Genomic DNA, 20,447 nt, shown 5'->3' on the forward strand with positions numbered 1-20,447 from the left:
CTCATTCATCTAACCTCCTTCTATTGTCTTCCTAATCTTCCTTCACCTTCCCATTCCTGCCCTTCCTTTCCTGCCCCCACATACATTCCTTCAACCAGAATATTATGGATCTAAACTAAAAGCATTTTGGACTTGTGCTTATGTACATTTGTGTCCTATTTCTTTGTTGTGAGGAGAAATCTTTAGTCAGGGATCAAGTTTTCTACATTAGCATGAGAAGGTGAGGACAGAGGATCCATCATTCAGCAGTAAATTATCTAGGAAGGGAGAATTGAGTCCATTCTTTTCCCAGTCCTGAACACTAGGTGCTATTGTCTAAATGAGAGAGCAAGACTGGAAGAGGGACAATGTCTTCATCTCCCCCCCTCCAGGATCCATTGCTTCTCCTTAGATTGGGAGGACATGGGTCACCCAGTCACTAAGGAGTGGCCATCTCCTTTCAAACTCAGTACCCTGTGGATGGCTGTGGTGACTTCTCGATTGCGGAAACTGTAGATGAGTGGGTAGAGGAGGGGTGTCACATTAGTATAGATGAGTGCCAGTGTCCGGTCCCGCTTCGGAGCATAGCTGATCTTGGGCCGGGCGTACATGAAGGTAGCACAGCCATAGTGCAGCAGGGTAACTGCCAGGTGGGAGATGCACGTGGATGCCGCCTTCCTGCGGCCCCCAGATGAATGCAGACGGCGCAGGGCACCTACGATGGCACCGTAGGAAGTCAGGATCAGGAAAGAGGGCACCAATAATAAGATAATGCAGGCTCCGAGGAGGGGCAGTTCTTCCATGTAGCTCCTGGTACAGGCAAGGTGCAGAAGGGCAGTAATGTCACAGAAGAAGTGAACCAACAAGTGAGAGCCACAAAAGGGCAGTTGGAAGACAGCCACTGTGAGAAACAGGGAGACCAGCAGTCCCCCCAGACAGCAGCTTATAGCCAGCTTCCCACAGAGCCCTGAAGTCATCAAGACGGGGTAACGTAGAGGGTGGCAGATGGCTACATAGCGGTCATAGGCCATGGCTGCCAGCAGGAAGCACTCGGCTCCTCCAAGGGCCACAAACATCTGCATTTGCACTGCACAGCCCACAAAGGAGATGGGGCTGCCCCTTTCCTGGGCCCTGGCCAGGTCGGCCAGGCAGCGGGGCACGACTACCAGTGTGTAGCAGAGCTCGATAGCTGACAGCTGGCACAGGAAGAGCAGCATTGGGGGGCGAGTGGCCACTGAGGCCACAGACACGAGGATGATCAGGTTTCCACTCAGGGTGGCCAGGTGTATGATTAACAGAAGCACAAAGAGGAAAGGCTGTAGGCGAGGAAATTCAGAGAAGCCTTGCAGATAGAAGCCAGGAGGCATCTCTGTGCCATTCCATGCACCCTCCATGTACTGCAGCTGGTAATAGAGGTGCCTATGGGGAAAGAGGAAGATGCTAGTTTGGAGTTAAATGACTTGGACTTGAGTCCTGGCTCTGCCTCTTAGAAGCTGTGTGACATTGGACACGTTACTTGTCCTTGGGCCTCAGTTTCCACAGCTGTAAAGTGGAGAGGCTTTCTACTAAATGCTTTCTGAGACTCCTTCCACTCTAAATTTAGTAATTCTGTAGTTGTTACCATTGGAGGAAAGCAATGAGAGAAGGGAAGAAGAATGAGGGGGAATCTGTAGGAAGAATTTCCTGAGGGAAAAACACTGAACATACAGCAATTTAGTGAGAGGAAGTGTGGTGTAATAGAAAGGGCCCCCAAACTTGAAGTCTGATTCTTACTAGCTATGTGATCAGGGACAATTGATTTAACTTTTATGATTGAGTTTATCTGTCAAAGAGAGATAATGATTAATAGCTAGCATAAAGCATTTTATATACTGTCTGACCTTAACCATAACCTTGTTGAAATAGGTGCTACAATTATTCCCACTTTACAGTTGAGTAAACTGAGTCTGAGAGAGGTTATGTGGTTTACCTAGAGTTATATAGCTAGTAAGTGTCTGAGGTAGGATCTACTCTAACTCCAGTGCTTTATGCACTAGCTATCTGACTCCCAATAACACACACATACTACCTATCTCAAAAAATTAGTGAGTCTCAAGTAATGTATAAAATGAGTCTTTTCCATGAAGCCTTCCTAGATTGAATACCCAGAACATTGCATTTGGAGTGAAAGGACTTAGTTTGAAGTCCCCTTGAAGATGCTTAATAGCTGTGTGATCCCTTCCAGCTATAGATCTCTTCACTCCATTCTATTTAAGCATTTCCTTAATATCTTCCTTTTTTGCCCCATTCCATTACCATAATCTTGACTCTTTGCCCTAAAACATATCTCTGATCTGTGGAAACATTTCTTAAAAAAAAAAAAAAACCAACAACTATCCTTTATATAATATTTTATTTTTCCCAGTTACACATAAAACAACTTTTTTAACATTTGTTTTTAAACTTGGAGTTCCAGATTCTTTCTCTTCCTCCTTCCCCATCCCCACCCACATTGAAAAGGAACATGTGAAATTATGCAAAACATTTTTATAAAAGTCACGTTGTGAAAGAAACCATAGATTTCTTCCTCCCCCCCCCAAAAAAAATCTCTCAAGAAAAATAAAATTTAAAAATGTATGCTTCATACTGCATTCAGACCCAATTAATTCTTTCTTTGGAAATGGATAGCATTTTTATTATAAGCTCTTCAGAGAAGCCTTGGATCATTGTAATAATGAGAATAACAAAGTCGTTCACAATTTATCATCCTACAACATTGCTATTACTTTGTATACAGTACATTTCACTTTTCATGAGCTCATGGAGGACTTTCCAGGTTTTTCTGAGTGCCTCCTGTTCATCATTTCTTATGGAACAATAATATCCCATCATAATCACATACTATAACTTATTCAGTTCATTCCCCAATTGATGCGAATCTCCTCAATTTCCAATTCTTTGCCTTGATAAAAAAAGTGCTATAAATATCTATGCAAACATTTCATGTTCCGTTCATGGTCAGGGTTAATATTTCTGCTTGTTTTGTTTTCTACATTTGTGGTCATGTCCACAATTCAAAGATCATGGGTCATATTTTTGTCACTTTTATTCCTAATTTCTATCCTGTTTGACCTAGAGCTGAGCTATTCTTTTTGTTTATTTTTCTAATCACAGAATCACAGAAATTTAGTGCTATAGGAGATTTCAATCCCTATTCGCCATTTCACAGATGAAGAATAGTAAACTTTGGTCACATGTTTCTTAAGGGTCAAGCCAAGATTAAAACCCAAGTGCTCTGCTTGATTAAAATAGAGCATTGTTCTTTCTAATGGCAGACACTGTCTGAACTGGTGTATCAGGAATATCATTAATGTTTCTGACATTTTAAATTGTAATCAAATGATATATGTATGCACATATACATATTTATCACTTTTACAAATCTTAAATTGCTTTATAACTGTTAGATTATTATTTAATTAAAATAATCATTTAATAGTGTTTCAGGTAAAGCTATTAAGAGAGTAGATGATGTAAATATCTGGATATATATTTCAAATTGATCAGTAGATTCTAAATTTGAGAGAAGAATATATTGTCTTTGTGGAGGCTGATTCACAGAATCCCAAAATATCAGAAGTAGAAGGTACCTTTGACATTACCTACTCCAATCCATGCCAGAACAAGAAATCCCTTGACAACATTACTGACAAATGGTTCTATATCCCCCACTAAAGACTTCCCATGATAAGGAAATCACTTCCTATTCATTCTATTTTTATATAGCATTTGGAAAACCCTGAGAGTATTATAGGTAGGCTTTACTGAGCATAAGTGCATGGCTGAGGAAGCTATTATGTAAAAGTTAATATAAATCTGGCCAAACCACTGGGGAAAAAAAAGAATTTAAAAAATTTGTTGATGGAGGCAGTGATGGGGAGGGCCAAGATGACAATGTGTGCATGTTCACTTGTTTTTTATTGAGAGACCAATCACTTCCTTCCCCTTATCTTTTTTGATTGAACTTACACTGAATTTATTATTATGAAATTTTGAAATATCAAAGCAATGTGAGAAATGCAATCTGTCCATTAAGTTAACTACAGGAATCACAGAAACCTAGAATGAAAGGTTTGGAAGGGATTTTAAAGAGATCTTCTATTTAAATTCTCTACCTAATGTGGATGTCACTTCTTATAGTACACTTGATAGATGATTATCTTGTCTCTGCTTGAAGACTTCTAAGAATGATTCTCTTATTACTTTACTGACCAGCCTTTATTATTTTAGATAGTTCTAATTGTTAGGAAGTATTTTTAAAAATTTTCTTCCATTGAACTGAAATCTGCCTCTTTCTAATTTCCATTCATTGTTCCTAGTATTGTCCTTTGGGACCAAGTAAAACAAATACAACCTCTCTTCCTTATGACCATCCTTCAAATACTGAAGCCAATTATTGGATCTAGTCTGTTTATTCTTCTTCAGGCAAAACATCATCAGTTCTTTCAACTGATTCCCATATGGCATGATCTTGAAGCCCTTCACCATCATGATATCCTTCTATACTCTCACTTTCCTATCTTTCTGCCTTGTCCATATAGTACCTTAAATTTCCTTCCTCAAACGGAACCCATTACTCAAGATGTGGTCTGACCAGAACACAGCTCAGCAAGACTTTCACTTCTTTCTATACACAGAAAACACTTGTGATCAATAAGAAATGGTATTAATAATGTGAACAATAATACAATGTAATTTGATTATCAAAAGAGAAATTTAGTGAACCCAAGAATTTTTTAATACTACATAAAACCCCAAAACAAAACATAACCACATAATTGCATTATCTAAATAACTAGAGAGAAGACTTTCTTCCCCTACCTGTTTATATTTCTTATTTGTAAAAGGATGGTTGTGGTTATTAATAAGCAGTAAAAACATATTGTTATGCTCTGCCCTTGAGTGGAGAGGATGGTCATAAAAATGATGAGATCTAAAACTATCAATTAATTTTTCCCATTCTCATCAGAGAAATTTCAAAAGGAAGGGAATACCAACCTAACTTTACTCCCCACCCCCATGTCCCAATCATGGATTGGATAATCTTCCTTTTCATTATGGAGCATAAAATTATGGTATAATTCTCCATAACTTCCAATTATGCCCCACATTCCTTCTTTCTTACTCCAAATTTCGACATGACATCCCACCTCATTCACTCTCTCTCTCCTCGTCTGTATACTCTCATTTATGAGCTCAGAACTACTCTGAGGGGTATAAAGTATTTTTCAGTCATTTAAAGTCATGTTCAACTCTTTATGACCCTAATGGGTTTTTCTTGATAAAGATCCTAGAGTAGTTTGTGATTTCCTTCTTCAGCTCATTTTACAAATGAGAGAACTAAGGCAAACAGTTAAAAACTTGACCAAGATCACACAACCAATAAGTGTCTGAAGTCAAAATTGAACTCAAGAAGACGAATAGTCCTAACTTCAGGCCCAGAACTCTATTCATTGGTCTAGCTGAGCTAATTATATTTAGATCAAAATATAAAAGATAATAATAATGAGATTCAGCACAGATGTAATGGCTAGAGAACTTCTCTGGGAGCTTAAGTTCAAGATAAATCTCTGACATACTGTTCATATGTTTGTTCCTGGGCAGGTCACTTAAACTCTGTTCCAGGCAATTCCCTAAAAATGTAAGTGGCAAATCTGGTGTGTTGGTAGAGGAAGTTCCTCACTGGAAGCTTCATTCACAGATCTGGTATAATAAATAACAAAAAATAACAAAATAATGTTATATTTATATAGTACTTAAGCTATACTGAGCACATTCCTCATATCTACCTTTGAGCATTCCTCACATCACCTTACAGGTAGAAAAATTGCAGCTCTAAGGTTAAAGTAGTCCTTATTAGTGTTGGAACCCCCAGACTCAGAATTCTAATTTCAATATCACTGGATGCTCTTTCCACATAGATTCATCATGGAATTTTGGTTCTTTGAGATTACCAGTCCCTATACCCAGCCATGTTCTTACACACTATAACCCAGGAGCCCTTCTACACTGTCCTCTGGCTATTCATTTGTTTTTTTTCTCAGGTACTCCTGCTCAAATCTTCCTCCTTTTTCTCTCTTATTAGGTACAGAAAAAAACCCATGCAGTTTTTCTTTCTGTATTTTTGCTTAAGCATCGGCATGAATGATTTTTCTTATAGATTTTGTCAGTTTGCTCAGTTTGAAATGAGACCCCTCCCCACCCTGCAGTTCTCAGAAGCCTTCCTACAGAAGTTTTTTAGAATGGTGGTAAAAGTGACCATTAACCTCCTGACACTTGAGTATTTGTAATGACAAAATTTTTCAGTTAGGTCAACAATTTCATCCTCAAGTTTCTTTAAGTTTTCTTAAGACTTAGAAGCACTTGTCCTGATGATTTATTGACAACTTGCTTTTTAATTGTGGCTAAGAATACTGGTACATTTATTATAATTTCATATGCTTTTCTAAAAGGCACCTTGGGAATAGGAATCCAAGTGGAAAGGAAAACAAAAATTAAGTCATATTTTCACTGTCTTCTTTTTTTATTAGAGGAAACCTTTTGCACCATCATCACCATGTGGTCCTCCTGATTCTCTAGCTGAATTTCTACCTTTGATGTATTTAAAGAATATCTTTCCAAAGGAAGGAATGAACCAGCAGGGCCTTTTAAAACACATTTCCCAACCACCACTCACAGCAGAGAAGAATTAGCTTCAAAGAAATATCATAAAACCCCACATCAGAAGCTTCTGGCAGGGAGATTGTTTCTGTTCCCCAAACCAGAAGACTAACCCCATTGCTTTTAAGTGTACAATCACTGCTCAGTCACATTTTGATAAATATTCTGGTGCTAGCTTTTTTGTGCTGAAAAAATGTCAGCATCTCTTCTATAAAGAAGAATTCATTTCAATTGACCAAATATATATTAAGCTTCATTCCAAAGATGGATAACAGCATAATCCCTTCTCTCAAGGAGGTTAAATACAGCAGAAATATTTGACTCTCAAATAGTCTTTCAGGTAACCTTTTGTTTTTCTTGCATATGTATATATTTAGTAAGGATGCACTAGAAAGGGCCATGTGATATCCCTGTTATTCTTGAAGCCTCTTCTTAATAGTGATGATGTCTTAACATTTTTAGTTTTTTGCAGCAATTGGGTGTAGTGAATATTAGGTGTTAACTTGGCAGGTAAGTGGATAATTAAGAAGGATGAAGAAACTGAGAACATCATTGTACTATCAAAGCATCTTTATAATTCTGAAACTTTAGTCACCTGATTAGAATATGGAACTTCAATATACTTGTGCCCCAAGCTGGATCACAAAGACAGAAATAACATTAGACTTTGGAAGGAATGAGTTCATATGGAATTGCATTTCTTTAATCTGGAGAGAGTTAGTGAGGAATGCCTTTTAGCTCAAGAGCCCTATGGAAAAGTTTCTTTCTGTTCTACTCCATTACCTCTCCTTATGATGGGAAATGACATAAATGTAATGGAATTTAATATAATCAATACAGTCAGTCTGAAACAGCATAGTTCATTGGAAAAAAACATTATTTTAAAAATTCTAACTGTGACCAGTGGGGTGACTTAGACATGTTTCACTTCTCTGTACCTCATCTGTCAAATAATGCAGTGAGTCAGTCATCTTCTCTACTCAATCATTCCTTATTCTCTTGCAAAAGGACTTCCAGCCCTAACTCTATAGAATTAGTTTCCTCAAAGGTCAGCAGTGATCTCTTAATCACTAAGTCCAATGGTAGTTGTCAGATCTCAACCTCATTGAACCTTCAGAAGTATTTCAACTGGTGAATCACCTTGTTTCTTTTTAATATTCTTCTTTTGGATTTTAGTTTTTCTTGGTCCTCTCTTTTTGTTTTTTTCCTTATTCATTTCCTTAATTTTTTCTTTTCTTATACCTCTTGTGGACTATACCTTTAGGCTCCATCCCAGTCCTCTCCTCTCTCTAACATTATATCACTAATTCATTCTTGTGATTTTAATGATTACCTCTAAACAGATTGCAGATCTATATATTCAGTACAGATTTCCCCCATATATTCATGTCCTAAAGCAACTGTTGGATAGACATCTTTACTACCAGTATCTAAAATTCTATGTCCTCAAATCAACTTAGCACTTACAATCCAAAATTTGCTTTTCCTAAAATATCTTTCTTGTTATTATTAAATTCCCCAATATTCTTCCAATTATCTGTGCTCAACCTATGGAATCATCTTTTACTTGGGTTCATCTATAATTTCCACATCTAATCAATCACAAAATCTTGTCAATTCTACTATATCAATAGCCAACCTTTCACTTGCTTTCATATGACCACTATCTTAATTCAGATCCTTTATACATAGAATTTTTAATAGCTCCCTCCCTGGTTTCCTGAACTTTGTTCTCTTCCCTCTCTAATATAGACTTCACAGAGCTGTCAAAGTAAAATTCCTAATGTCAGTTTGATCATGTTACTTTTTCACACTAAAAAAACCCATATTGGGTCCTTCTTGCTTTTAGGAGTAAATAGAGATTGCCACTTAAGGTCCTCCGTAATCTGTCTAGTCCATTTCATGCACATCATGGTCTGGCCAAAATGGAACTAGTAGCTCCTTCCTTTTTTCTTATCCTGTGAACATATATTTACTCAGATTATACAATGTACAACCATTTTTTCCTTCATTTGTTGAAATACTTTCTTCTCTTCAGCATCCAGCTCATGAATGAAGTTTGCTCTGATCTTGAAAGTAAGATTTTTCATTTTTAAGTTTTCTTAAGAGTATGTTTTTGGAATCTCTTCTTTGCTTCTGTCATCTGTTATCTTATATCACTTTTTACTTATGTTCCATATTTCTTCTATTAGAGTCTAGCTTAAGGCAGGAAATGTGTCATTTTCCTTCCTCATACCTCAGAACTAGCACAGATCCCTTGCACTTTGACTATAGTGCTTTAAAATGTGCGTTGAATTAAATGAGATTGAATTTATAACATCCTTTGTGGTTAAATGATTTTGTAGCAACTGAATGAAAAACCAGGATTCTCTTAAAATATAAACTTCTTTAGATTAATGTGGAGATGAAAGAATCCAGCTTTTATTTTAGTAACAAAGGGAAATTCTCTTCCTTCCTCTTTCCAAATTCCCAACATCCTCAGTGGAAATATTTTTGTACTGAATGGAATTGGAAGGGGAGAATGAGGAATAATATTATATAGCATCATATATGTTCTGCATCAAGGGCTTAAAGGAACATTACAGTCATACTTTCAGATGCTGTTTTATGATTTCTGAGAAGGGGAAGGAACTCTATCTCAATCTTTTAATGATGGATGGAGGAAGATGATAAAAAAGAATGCATATCTACAAATCTGAACATCAGAGTGTTATTTATGTTCTTTAAATAAAAAATACTATTATCTCCAATTTTAAATGAGTTTGCTGAGGCAGAAGGATGCCTCTGGGCAAAGCTCATCAGAAAAAAAATAGGATCAGAACCCAGGAGTCTTTGTGTCTGTAACTGACATTTTTCTTTCTTTTTCATTTCCTTCCTCCATCCACACTTCTCTTTCTCCCATGTCCTATTTAGAATTATAGATTTTTAGAAGTAAAATAGATGATTTAGTGTAATCTCTCTCTTTTTACAGTTAAAGAAATGGAGGCTCTTAAAAGTAAAATCACTTGCTCATGACACATAGCACATAGACACAGGCATGGATGGGATTAGATTTCAACTCTTCTGATCCCCTGCCCAATGTTCTTTCTACCCAGCATATTGTACATTCCACAATTATGTTTTCTTATTGTGGGGAAATAGGCTATGATTGTGAGTAAACTGACCAAAGCAGAGTTATTGTCTTAGATTCCTTCTTTTCTAGAAAGGGTGTGTGTGTGTGTGTGTGTGTGTGTGTGTGTGTGTGTGTGTGTGTATGTACTAAAATTCCCTGAGTTACAGTGCAATTTTTCTCTACCTATGTTCTCCAAAACCCATAGTCCTCCTTACCTGGGCTTAGGGCTAAGAATGTCTTGGTGATGGGTCCAGAGAAGGTTTAGATCATTGTAGTAAGAGAATGGGGAGAACACAGTCACGATGAGAAAACCTGAATTACATAAATAAAGAAGTAAAGAGAGGGAAAAGATACAGAAAGAGTGAGACATAGAGAGACAGACAGACACCCACACACACACACACACAGAGGATGAGGCAGGAGAGTGTTTTAAAGTGATTTTAATTGTAACCCCAAATAGCAGATGGCTAGACAGGGTCTAGCTCACTTTATATCCCTTGAGGGGAGGGCAGAAGGGAAAAGGGGTAAAATGATTGTCACTTCTTACATGGGATCCAGAGGGAGGACGAAGGAAAAACAGCTGGTGATTAATTCCCTCTCAACAAAAATCTTTTTTTTTTTTATTATGGTTAAAGAGATCAGGGTAGATTTGGTCCTTAGAAATATAATGCATAGACTTAGAAATGGAAAGGACCTTCTCTTCATCATCCTTTCCTTCTCCCTCAGCCTCCATTCTTCATATAGAACATTGAGACCCAGGGAGATGGAGAGATTTGGGCAAAGACACACAGCTCATTAGTGACAGAGTAGGGACTAGAATCTCCTGAATTAACACTTGTTTCTATCTCATGGTTAGCCTCATTCTCTAAGGTTAACGACTTCATGGTTGCTGTACCTAAGAGCTATCTCAGTTTGCATCACTGAGCCCATCATCAGATGATTTCTTATGAATTCTGCAATAATGTCCTACACTGTCATTGAGGTCATTCCTTTTTGTGGATATCTGGAAATCAACTAACATTAAGTACCTACTCTTTCAAGACAGTATGCTAAGCTTTGTGAATAGAAATGAAGTCAATAAATATTTAATAAGCACCTATCATGTGCTAGGCACTGTGCCAAGTGCTAAAAGAATAAAGATGGTAATACAAAGATAGAGATTACATGATACTTTCTTTGTAAAATTATCAAGCACTTATTCTCCTTCCATTCTGTCTCCTACCTCCTATTCCCCTGTCATGGGAGCCACCTGCTAGTGACTGCTGGAACCCAATTCTGACCAGCAGAACAGATTGTGTCACATGAGATAATGATACAAGGAAACTGAGAGGCAGTTGCAGTGAAAGTCCCTTAACCTTTTACCTCTGATTTATTTCATCTCTATACAGAATATATATATATATATATTTTCTAAGCTTACCATGATTATTATTGCTTAAAGAAAAGCATACATTTTTTTCACAAGCAACATCCCTGTCAGTAAAAATCATCTCCAGATAGATATCTCTGACTTTCTGAGTTATGTTGGTCTTTCCTTGAGCCTGTCTGCTCTACTCAAAGAGTAAGATAAAGATTGTAATAATAAAACATTCCTTTAGTCTCTCTAGTGTGCTATGTTTCACAGCTGTGGGGGCTGGAGAACTGACCTGCCCCAATGGTTCAGCCCCCTTTGACCTTTTTACAGGTTTTCTGAGTTCCACACTTAAGCATGGTCTTTAACATTCCCCTACTGGGGAAAAAACTCCCAAACAAACCAAAAATCTTATAACAAATACATATAAAGAAAAAACAAACAAATTCTCATATAGACCATGTCAAAATGTGTTTCATTGTATTTGTAGTACACTATCCCTTTTGGGAGTTGAGTAGTATTATTTATATCCAGAATCATGGGTGGTTTTTGTATTGATCAGAATATTTAAGTCTTTAAAAAACATTTTTTTTTACAGCATTGTTACTGTATAATTTTTTTAAAACCAGGTTCTACTCATATTACTTTGTATCATTTCATACAAATTTTCCTATACTTTCCTGAAACTTTCTCATAGTGAAATGTTGTTTCATTATATTCATATGTAATGGGGGCTTTGCTGTACACCCCCAAATAACCTAAGTCACGCTGCCTCTGGGAAGTGGCACTGTGTTCTCCTACTACATAGGTGTGAGTAATCTTCCTACATTGTCATTGTGGCCAGAACAAACTGTATTTTTGAAACTATCAGAGCAGGACAGTCTCAGAATCTTTCCAGAGAAAGTAGAGATTAACCTCTATCAAAGGTCCCATGAAATCAACTGGTGAGGAGAAAGGAACTTCCTTCTTCTAGCTCTCTGTTTCATTTGTCCTTATCAGTTTCTAGGTCCATGCAGTAATTTCTCATCCTACTTAGAATTAAACCATGGTGACTTTGGAGCTGGGATTCTAGGCAGTCATTCTGGTAGAGAAACCCCAAGAAGTCATTGAGGTTGGCCACAAGTGCAAAGGTGAGGGAGTACTTTGGACTTGTAACTGAGAAAGTACAATATAAAGATTGAGCTAAACTATGGACCTAATTCCTTTCTCCTTTGCAAATACTGGGTTTGGAGCATTATGGGAGGAGATTGGAATATAATTATATATAAGGAGTATATTTACCTCTCTATTATGATACCTTTGAGATAAACATTACTTTGTAAAAGTTAATCTGTTAAGTGGTTGGAACTGGGGTGCAGAAGACCTCTATATCAGATTTGTACATCAGAAATTTCTCAGGGTTTTCCAACTAGGTTGGCTGCCTATATCAGGATTGGGGGAACACAATTGACAGGGCTGGAGCTAATGGCAGAGACTAAACAAAGCAGTTTTTCTTATAATTAAACCACTAGGAGGGGGATGAAATGTGACATTCCTGGCTCTCAGGTAGTAGGCATTTAGAGTAGTCAATATTACATGTGAGAATTTCTTTGTGGGATTAATTTTTTCTCTTAATTTCTTCTCTTCTTTTCCCCAATATTGTCAAAGATTTCATGATCTCAATATTATTATTTTTCTTATTTTGATTTTTAAACTAATTTTAATGATAATTTTATGATGATTATTACTTTTCAATTAAACTGAATTTTAACTATGCCAATAGTGGCTAATTTTGAGAATAACTTTATATATCATTTGTCCTGAACACTATGATATTTGAGTTTTCATTATAAGGCAAGGTAATTTATTTTTTTCTTCTGCTGGTTTTGGTATTGATTTTTTTCAAATCTTACCTAGTGAGACTTTATGTACTTCCCAAGCATTTATGAATAGTTATGCTTCTTATTTACTACCATCAATGTGAATGCACCTGTTCTATTGCTGCTTTTATTATTGCTGTAGTTATTACAATATAGTTTACATTAAATTTTTGATATTTGTTATGGCTATTGAACCACATCACATTTGACTTTGAAAATTGATTAAGCATTGGTATTATTATCAACAATACAATCCTCCAATGTTATTGGCAAAATGTTGCCACATTTAAAATACTGATATGTGTAAGAGTTTACTGATACTTTGAGTAGACTGTATATGGAATTGAAAATGCTTTTAAAGTTTAGCAGTGTAATTGAGTTGGGGGCAGTAAAAATGTTCACTGAGGAAGGGGAGTTAAGCCAAGCCACTATAGATGTGTTTTATGAATTATTACTGCTATGTGGATGTGACAAATTACCAGAAAAAATTCAGATAGGAAATAGTTACTGGACATTGGTTTATGAATCTTCCTATGAGATAGACAAGTTTTTTTAAAAAATAAAATGCTAAAATCAAGTGAACAACCAAATATCAGGTCTCTGGAAGACAGATTGGTTGAATTTTATTGCTAGTGTTGTTGGAGTATACCCACTTCATCTAAGCTATACAGGAGAACTTCTGAACATGGGGGGGGGGGGAAAGAATCCCCATAGATGGGGCACATTCCACCTGAAGGCAGGTATAGGATGAGGTATATTGTGATAAAGGGATGTCATTGGCCCATTCTAGAAGAGGACCCATGAGACCGTAGGAGATCCCGAAGATGGGAAACCTGAATTTTAAGAGTATTGCCTGTTCTTCTTTGTTAGAAAGCCTATAATATAATGAAATGGAAAAGAATGATGGAGAGTCTAAGTAAAAATACTGTTCTACTTTTAGGCTGCTTAATGGCCATGAATTCAGTTATGACTTGACATAATTGCTTACAAATTCTTGAAAAATGATGTACTCATGGTGGAAATATTAAGTCAAGCATATTTCAAATTTGATAAAACTACATATCACCATGGGGGAAAGAAATCATATGACTTCATGCTTTATGTATGCGATAAAGTATAGAAATTAATAATCTAACTTTATTATATTATTAGAATATTGTGAATACCTTTTAATAATCTAGGGGAGATAATGCTTGAGATGGAAAATGAAATTGGGTTGGAATGAGTATGTGCAGGGCTCAAATACAATGAATTCATTAGAGTATAGTTAGATAGCAAGGATTTTAAGGGGAATCCAAGCAATTTCAAAGAATTGCTAGACACTTTAAGTGACATGGAAAATAGGGGTGTCTAAAAGGATAAAGACTGGGAAGGTCTATATTCAAATGGTTCAGAAACTCATGTCAAAAGATGGCAGAGGACTATAGAGAGAAACGAGTAACAATTGCTTTCATCAGCGACTTCTATTGGCTCTTTTCCCTCTCTTTTCATATGATCTTGTGTAGAAGTATCTGTAAAAATTGGGAATGTGGATTGCATTGCTGCCTTAAACAGTGAAACATGAGTGATCATTATTTTGCAGTCCTTCTATTAAAGACATCTGAAGAAAATACTTATACAATCTCTTGTAATTTTAGGTCTTAGAGGATAGAGTGACAAAAGCTATCCATACTTAGGATATGTTAAAGTGACTTTGGAATTTCCTGAATTGTTGCTGGTGTTACAAAGTAATGGATATTTGGTCCTGGTTTGTCCAGACCCTTTAGGCATCAGTGAGTCATCAGCCTTAATTGGAACTAATTTGAGTTTGTTTAGCATGTCAGCTAAATATTGCAAATAAACTGGAACAAAATTCCTGTATGTTTTGACCCTTTATATTACTTGTACAGAGGCATGCACAAGGCTAGTTAGATAGTGACAGTGATCATCATAAGAGGGCATCTGACTCTTCAACAATTGAAGTATATCTTGAACTTGACTTTGGGGATTTTTTAGCACTTAAAGAAATGGAAACAGGGGTTACGATAAAAGCTCAGCTAGAGGATAGGTATTCTCACTGTTTGGGATGTGGGATATACAGAGAACAACTCACAATGTCCAACTCACAAATTTATATCATTCTACTAAAGATCTAAAAAGATCCCTTTTATTAGGAAACATGACTTCAGAGAGCATATCAAGAACCGTTACAGAATCTAATAGTCTATTTCTCCTAATGATGATTCCAAAAAAGAATGGAAAGAGATGTCTCTGTGTAGGCTTTTTAATCAGACTTGAATAGGAGATCATATCAAGGGTTCATGATGTCCTTATTTGTTTTTTGTGTTGAATTTGCATAGTGGTTATCATCAGATTCCTATGGCATAAGAAGACAATGAAAAAGACTGTTTTCATCTGTTCACCTGGATTTTACCTTTTCTAACCTATGTACCAAAGCATCTTAGGAGGAAATGTCACCATCTAAAGAATGATATAGAAAGTAGTTAGTAATATGTTACCTGCCAGTGTTTGTGTACTTTGACAACATTGTCATCTTTGGAAAGACTAGAAGAATGAGAAGAAAAAAAGAGATGTAGCAGTCACATCATGGCAATGGCATGAGAACAGAGCAATAGTTGCTGGTGCTGACCATTTTTGCAGTTTCCTTTTGTAAGACAATGAGAGATGACCTCAGTCTGAATGGAAAAAACTGGATGGTACATGTCACTATGCTTTGTTGTGGCAACTAGCTTACCCAGAGGAGGAACAAAGAATAATTGGCAAGGCCAGTCATATCCCAGTCTTTTTCCATTTATATTTTCCTTAAATTCATTCTGTTAAAGTATATGTTCCACCAGATTTTATATTCTTTCACATAAACAACTGCGGCGAACTCTGTTCTTATATTTCTAAGTGACATTTGTTTGTGACATGATGGTGTGATGGGAACCACACAGGAGAGAGGGATCCTTGTTAGCACAGGGCTGGTAACTCAATTCCTAATTCAAAGTTAGAGAGTTTTGCTCTCTAGGGATAAAAGCACAAACCATTTCATAAATAGTGTTATACATAAAATATAGCTTGTTAATCCACTCTTCTGTTGATGAGATCCCTTAGTTACCAGTACTTTGATCACAAAAAAGAGCTGCTGTAAATATTTTTGTGTATATGATCATTTAAAAAAACTTTCTGGTCTTTTTGTGGTATGGTAGGCCTAGAATGGTATTGCTCAGATAGACAATATTGTAAAGGAGCTTATAATTTAAATGGTTTTGGGGAAGATATGTACTCAAATTACTATTATACAAGGGAGAGGAAAGGTCTAGGTCATTTTCTTTAAGGAATATGATTCTTCAGAGAAAAATATCATGGATAAAATTATCTTGTGTTGAGCTTTTAGGAATGAAGAAGGCCTTAGAAAATAAGCCCATTCCAGGGATGAGGGATGGGATGGGAAAATATATCTGAGATATTAGAGGATAGAACAAAAATGGAGGATGAAAAATAGTCTAATTTTGCCTTAATTGAAGAGTACATGGAATAGAAGAACAAATGACAAAGCTACAATTTTAGGTTAAGGTTAGATTGTAGAATATTGTGGTCAGGATTTTGTTTAGTAGGAAAAGAAGGAAACAAGTTGGAACAGTTGGAAACAAGAAGATGAGTTAATCCCTAATGATAATCTAGGCAGGAAGAAATACAGTTCTAAACTATAGTCGTTGCAGTGAGAGTAAAAAGGAGAATGGAGAGATACAGAAGTAGAACTGAATGGATTTGGAAAATATTGTGATTGCAGGAGGTGAGGGAAGAAAAAAAATGTTGATGACTAAGAGACGATGTTTATGCCATGATAAAAAGTTAGTGGCAGGGGAAGGTTTGGGGAAGAAGTGGATGAGTTCAGTTTTGATCAGACTTAGTCTGAGATGTTAGTAGAAGGTCCAGATGGATATTTATCAGTCATATGGAAATAAAGAGATGGAGTTCTGGGGAGAAAGGCTAGGTGAGAGATGTAGATTTAGGAGTCATTTGTAGTTCAAATGTAGAGAATGAGGAGATGAAGAGAAAAGGTTAGAACAATTTAGGATTTTTTTTTCATTTCCACCATTTCTGTATTTTTTTTTTTGACCTGGACTCCTCCATCATGTCCCCAGGAAATATTACCTGGAATTCATCATCTTGTGAGTTTGCATCAGCCTTGATAGTTACACCTCTTAGGTATCATCAGTATCCTTCTGGCTCTGTGACTGGAAGGCAGGAAGGCAAAGTAAATAACTCCTTCCAAAACCTCCATACTAGTTGCCTTCCTGCTCTCTTGTTTACAACAATCCTATATTACATGTGAGAAATAAAGATGGCATCTGAAAGCTTACAACTGACTTCTGGAAACTAAAGAAAGTCATCATGCTTATCTATATATCTGTTCCTAACATAGGTAGACCAGGTAACCCAGGTCTGGGGTGAGTGAAATAGCATTTTCCACCTTGCAAATGCTTTTTCTCTCTTTTTTTCTGAGTGAGACTAACTCAAGAAGAGTTTACTTTCACTGGGGAAGTAATTCAATATACTTTCATTGTCTTTCCCCTAAAAATGCTATTTGAAATCTGACTCAAATTACCAACTCTGAACAGAAAATTGAAAGAAACTTCCCTTCTTGAGGGATGTACACCACTACATCAATAACACAATTTGATTTATCATTGCAGAGCCCTAGATAAGATGATGAATTATATGGGGGACAAGGCATGGAAAATTAATTTTGGGAAGATTCAGGATCCAGACTGCTCAATCAAATTTTGGGAAATTCAGCAAGAAGGGAAAACCCAACAGAATCTTATTGTTCTTTAGCCAATTTCTAATTCTCTGTGACCTTACTTGAGATTTTCTTGACAAAAATAATGGGTATCTTTACCACTTACTTTCCCACTTCATTTTATAGACAAGGAAATGGGGTTGTGACTTGCCCAGAGTCATCCAACTAATAAGTGTCAGAAGCCAGATTGGAACTCACAAAGCTGAGTCTTCTTGATTCCAGGCCTGGCAGTTTATCCACTGTGCCATCTAGTTGCAGAGGATTCCTGTCACACTTCCAATTTGACCTTCTAACAGTTGGCTTTCCCACACTCTAGGAAGGAAGACCAGAGATTTATTGGACTTTGAAGAATCCATATTCTTTACCTATCTATTGAGTCACTCACAAACTTGATTCCTTCAAATGGAGCCCAAAACAGCCCTGAAAAACATAAAGCAGTTTGTCAAACAATCTCTCCCCTTGGGCTCTTAGAACTCTACATGGCCCATGTTTCTTAAGACCTTTGTACATAAAAACTAGGTTATGTGAAGCCAGACTAAACCACTGTTGTCTGGAGTTCCAGTTTCCCAAAGCGGTCATTTATTATACCACCTTTGAAAAGCAGTTGCTTGCCTCTTACATACAAGGGCCATACAACCACACTTCATCACAATGCTAGTGCTACTCCTTCCTTCTTCTTTCATTACATCCAGGCCCCTTTCTTTTTTTTTTTTTTATTTAATAGCCTTTTATTTACAGGATATATACATGGGTAACTTTACAGCATTAACAATTGCCAAACCTCTTGTTCCAATTTTTCACCTCTTACTCCCCCACCCCTCCCTAGATGGCAGGATGACCAGTAGATGTTAAATATATTAAAATATAACTTAGATACACAATAAGTATACATGACCAAAACATTATTTTGCTGTACAAAAAGAATCAGGCTCTGAATTATTGTACAATTAGCTTGTGAAGGAAATCAAAAATGCATGTGTGCATAAATATAGGGATTGGGAATTTAATGTAATGGTTTTTAGTCATCTCCCAGAGTTATTTTTCTGGCATAGCTAGTTCAGTTCATTACTGCTCCATTAGAAATGATTTGTTTGATCTCGTTGCTGAGGATGGCCTGATCCATCAGAACTGGTCATCATCTAGTATTGTTGTTGAAGTATATAATGATCTCCTGGTCCTGCTCATTTCACTCAGCATCAGTTTGTGTAAGTCTCTCCAGGCCTTTCTGAAATCATCATCCAGGCCCCTTTCCAGCCATTCCACAATATGCAACAGCATGAAGACTACTTTCTGATTCTCTTAGACAAGTCTGTGGAATAACTGACAGCAATAGCCCCTTACAACTTTGTGCACACATATGTTGCCCTTCCTCTAACATCCTCAGTTTTTGACCAACCTCTCTTTTAGGGCATCTTCTGATTTTCTTGAAGGATTTGGAAATCTTTCAAAAAGCTTCTTGGGCCAGTGTTTTCCTAATTTTTCTTTCTTTCTTTTAAAAAAAATTAATTTCTCTTCTTTCCTCTGTTCGCCTCCCCTTTCCTCTCTTCTCTGCTTTCCTGAGCACTAAAAATCTCTCTTCTTTGGAGACCTTGGAAATGGGCTTCTCAACCACATCTAACTCTTAGCATAGTGAGTGAAAGTATGTTGTATGAGTATACTTAAATGTCTCCCTAATTCAGTTTCTGGGCATTGATATTTTCCCTAGCAAGAGATTCCTCTTCTCTGTTAAAAGCAACATCTGATCCAATATGGTGCTCCTGAGTTTCTCATGAACTACCCAGACCCATTCAATTACAAATAGGGAACATTATGATGTAAATGCTATATGTTGCCAAATGTCCTTATTCTCAAACACTTGTTTTCTGTCACTTTTGGAAAATAAGCAAGGAGGATATGATCTCTGACTTTTGCCAAACTGGTGGGATTGGAATACCAGGCATCAATGTGACTTGCATTAGGTTATTTCTTTACCTCAGAATCTTATTTTTAAGCATTCCTGCAACTGCTCTTTAAAATTGTGCTGTGCTCCCACTATTTCCAGAAAGACACAGAGAAGAGGAGCCATCCTTCAAGGGAATACTGGTTAGAGCTGAAAGTATCATGGATGATTGGGCCTCTGTCCCAAGTACTGACATGGGGGAGCATCTTTCATTTCCTCCTACCCTCTCCTTCTGATTCCAACCAATCTATCTGAGTGTTCAGTCTGACATTCTCTTTCAGGCCACCTTCCTAAGTCAGGCCACTTCCTGGCCTGGGGAGCCATAATATTGGAACTCCTGGAATTAGCATCTGATCATTGGTTAGCTTCAAAGGTAGGGAACATTGCCAATAACCCCTCCTCTTCATAGGCAGAGACTGACTCATAACTATTCCATCATCTTCTTAACTCACATAACAGTACAGTACCCTGTACAGATTAGTCAATAAGTGCCAGTGATAATATCAGTTAATATATTTCTTGTGAAACAAATTATTATTCCTCTCATTTACTCCTGTTTTGCTAATCCCTGGAATTCAGAACTGCCTTTGAAAATTCTTCTTCTTCCCTGCCATTCTTCCCAAACTCTTTCCTTATTCCAGCTCAATGCCAGCCCTTTCCAGTACCTTTTCTCCTCCTCTTTCCTTATTTGCTGGACCCACTGAAGCTCCTATCTCTTA

At 36.9% G+C, this 20,447-nt stretch overlaps 1 protein-coding gene across 1 annotated transcript; it reads right to left on the reverse strand.

Annotated features, from left to right (window-relative positions):
- Nucleotides 1-407: 407 nt before the first annotated feature.
- Nucleotides 408-1,346, reverse strand: LOC116419543 (olfactory receptor 10AC1-like). Its single transcript, XM_031940233.1, has one exon. It carries the CDS (start codon nt 1,344-1,346, stop codon nt 408-410), a length of 939 nt encoding a protein of 312 aa, XP_031796093.1.
- Nucleotides 1,347-20,447: the final 19,101 nt, after the last annotated feature.

The sequence above is a fragment of the Sarcophilus harrisii genome, chromosome 5, assembly GCF_902635505.1.
Source record: "Sarcophilus harrisii chromosome 5, mSarHar1.11, whole genome shotgun sequence".
Classification (NCBI taxonomy): domain Eukaryota; kingdom Metazoa; phylum Chordata; class Mammalia; order Dasyuromorphia; family Dasyuridae; genus Sarcophilus; species Sarcophilus harrisii.

Excerpts from the sequence above, each read along its gene's own strand:
- LOC116419543 (XM_031940233.1), bottom strand. The coding sequence starts at position 1,346 with ATGCCTCCTGGCTTCTATCTGCAAGGCTTCTCTGAATTTCCTCGCCTA.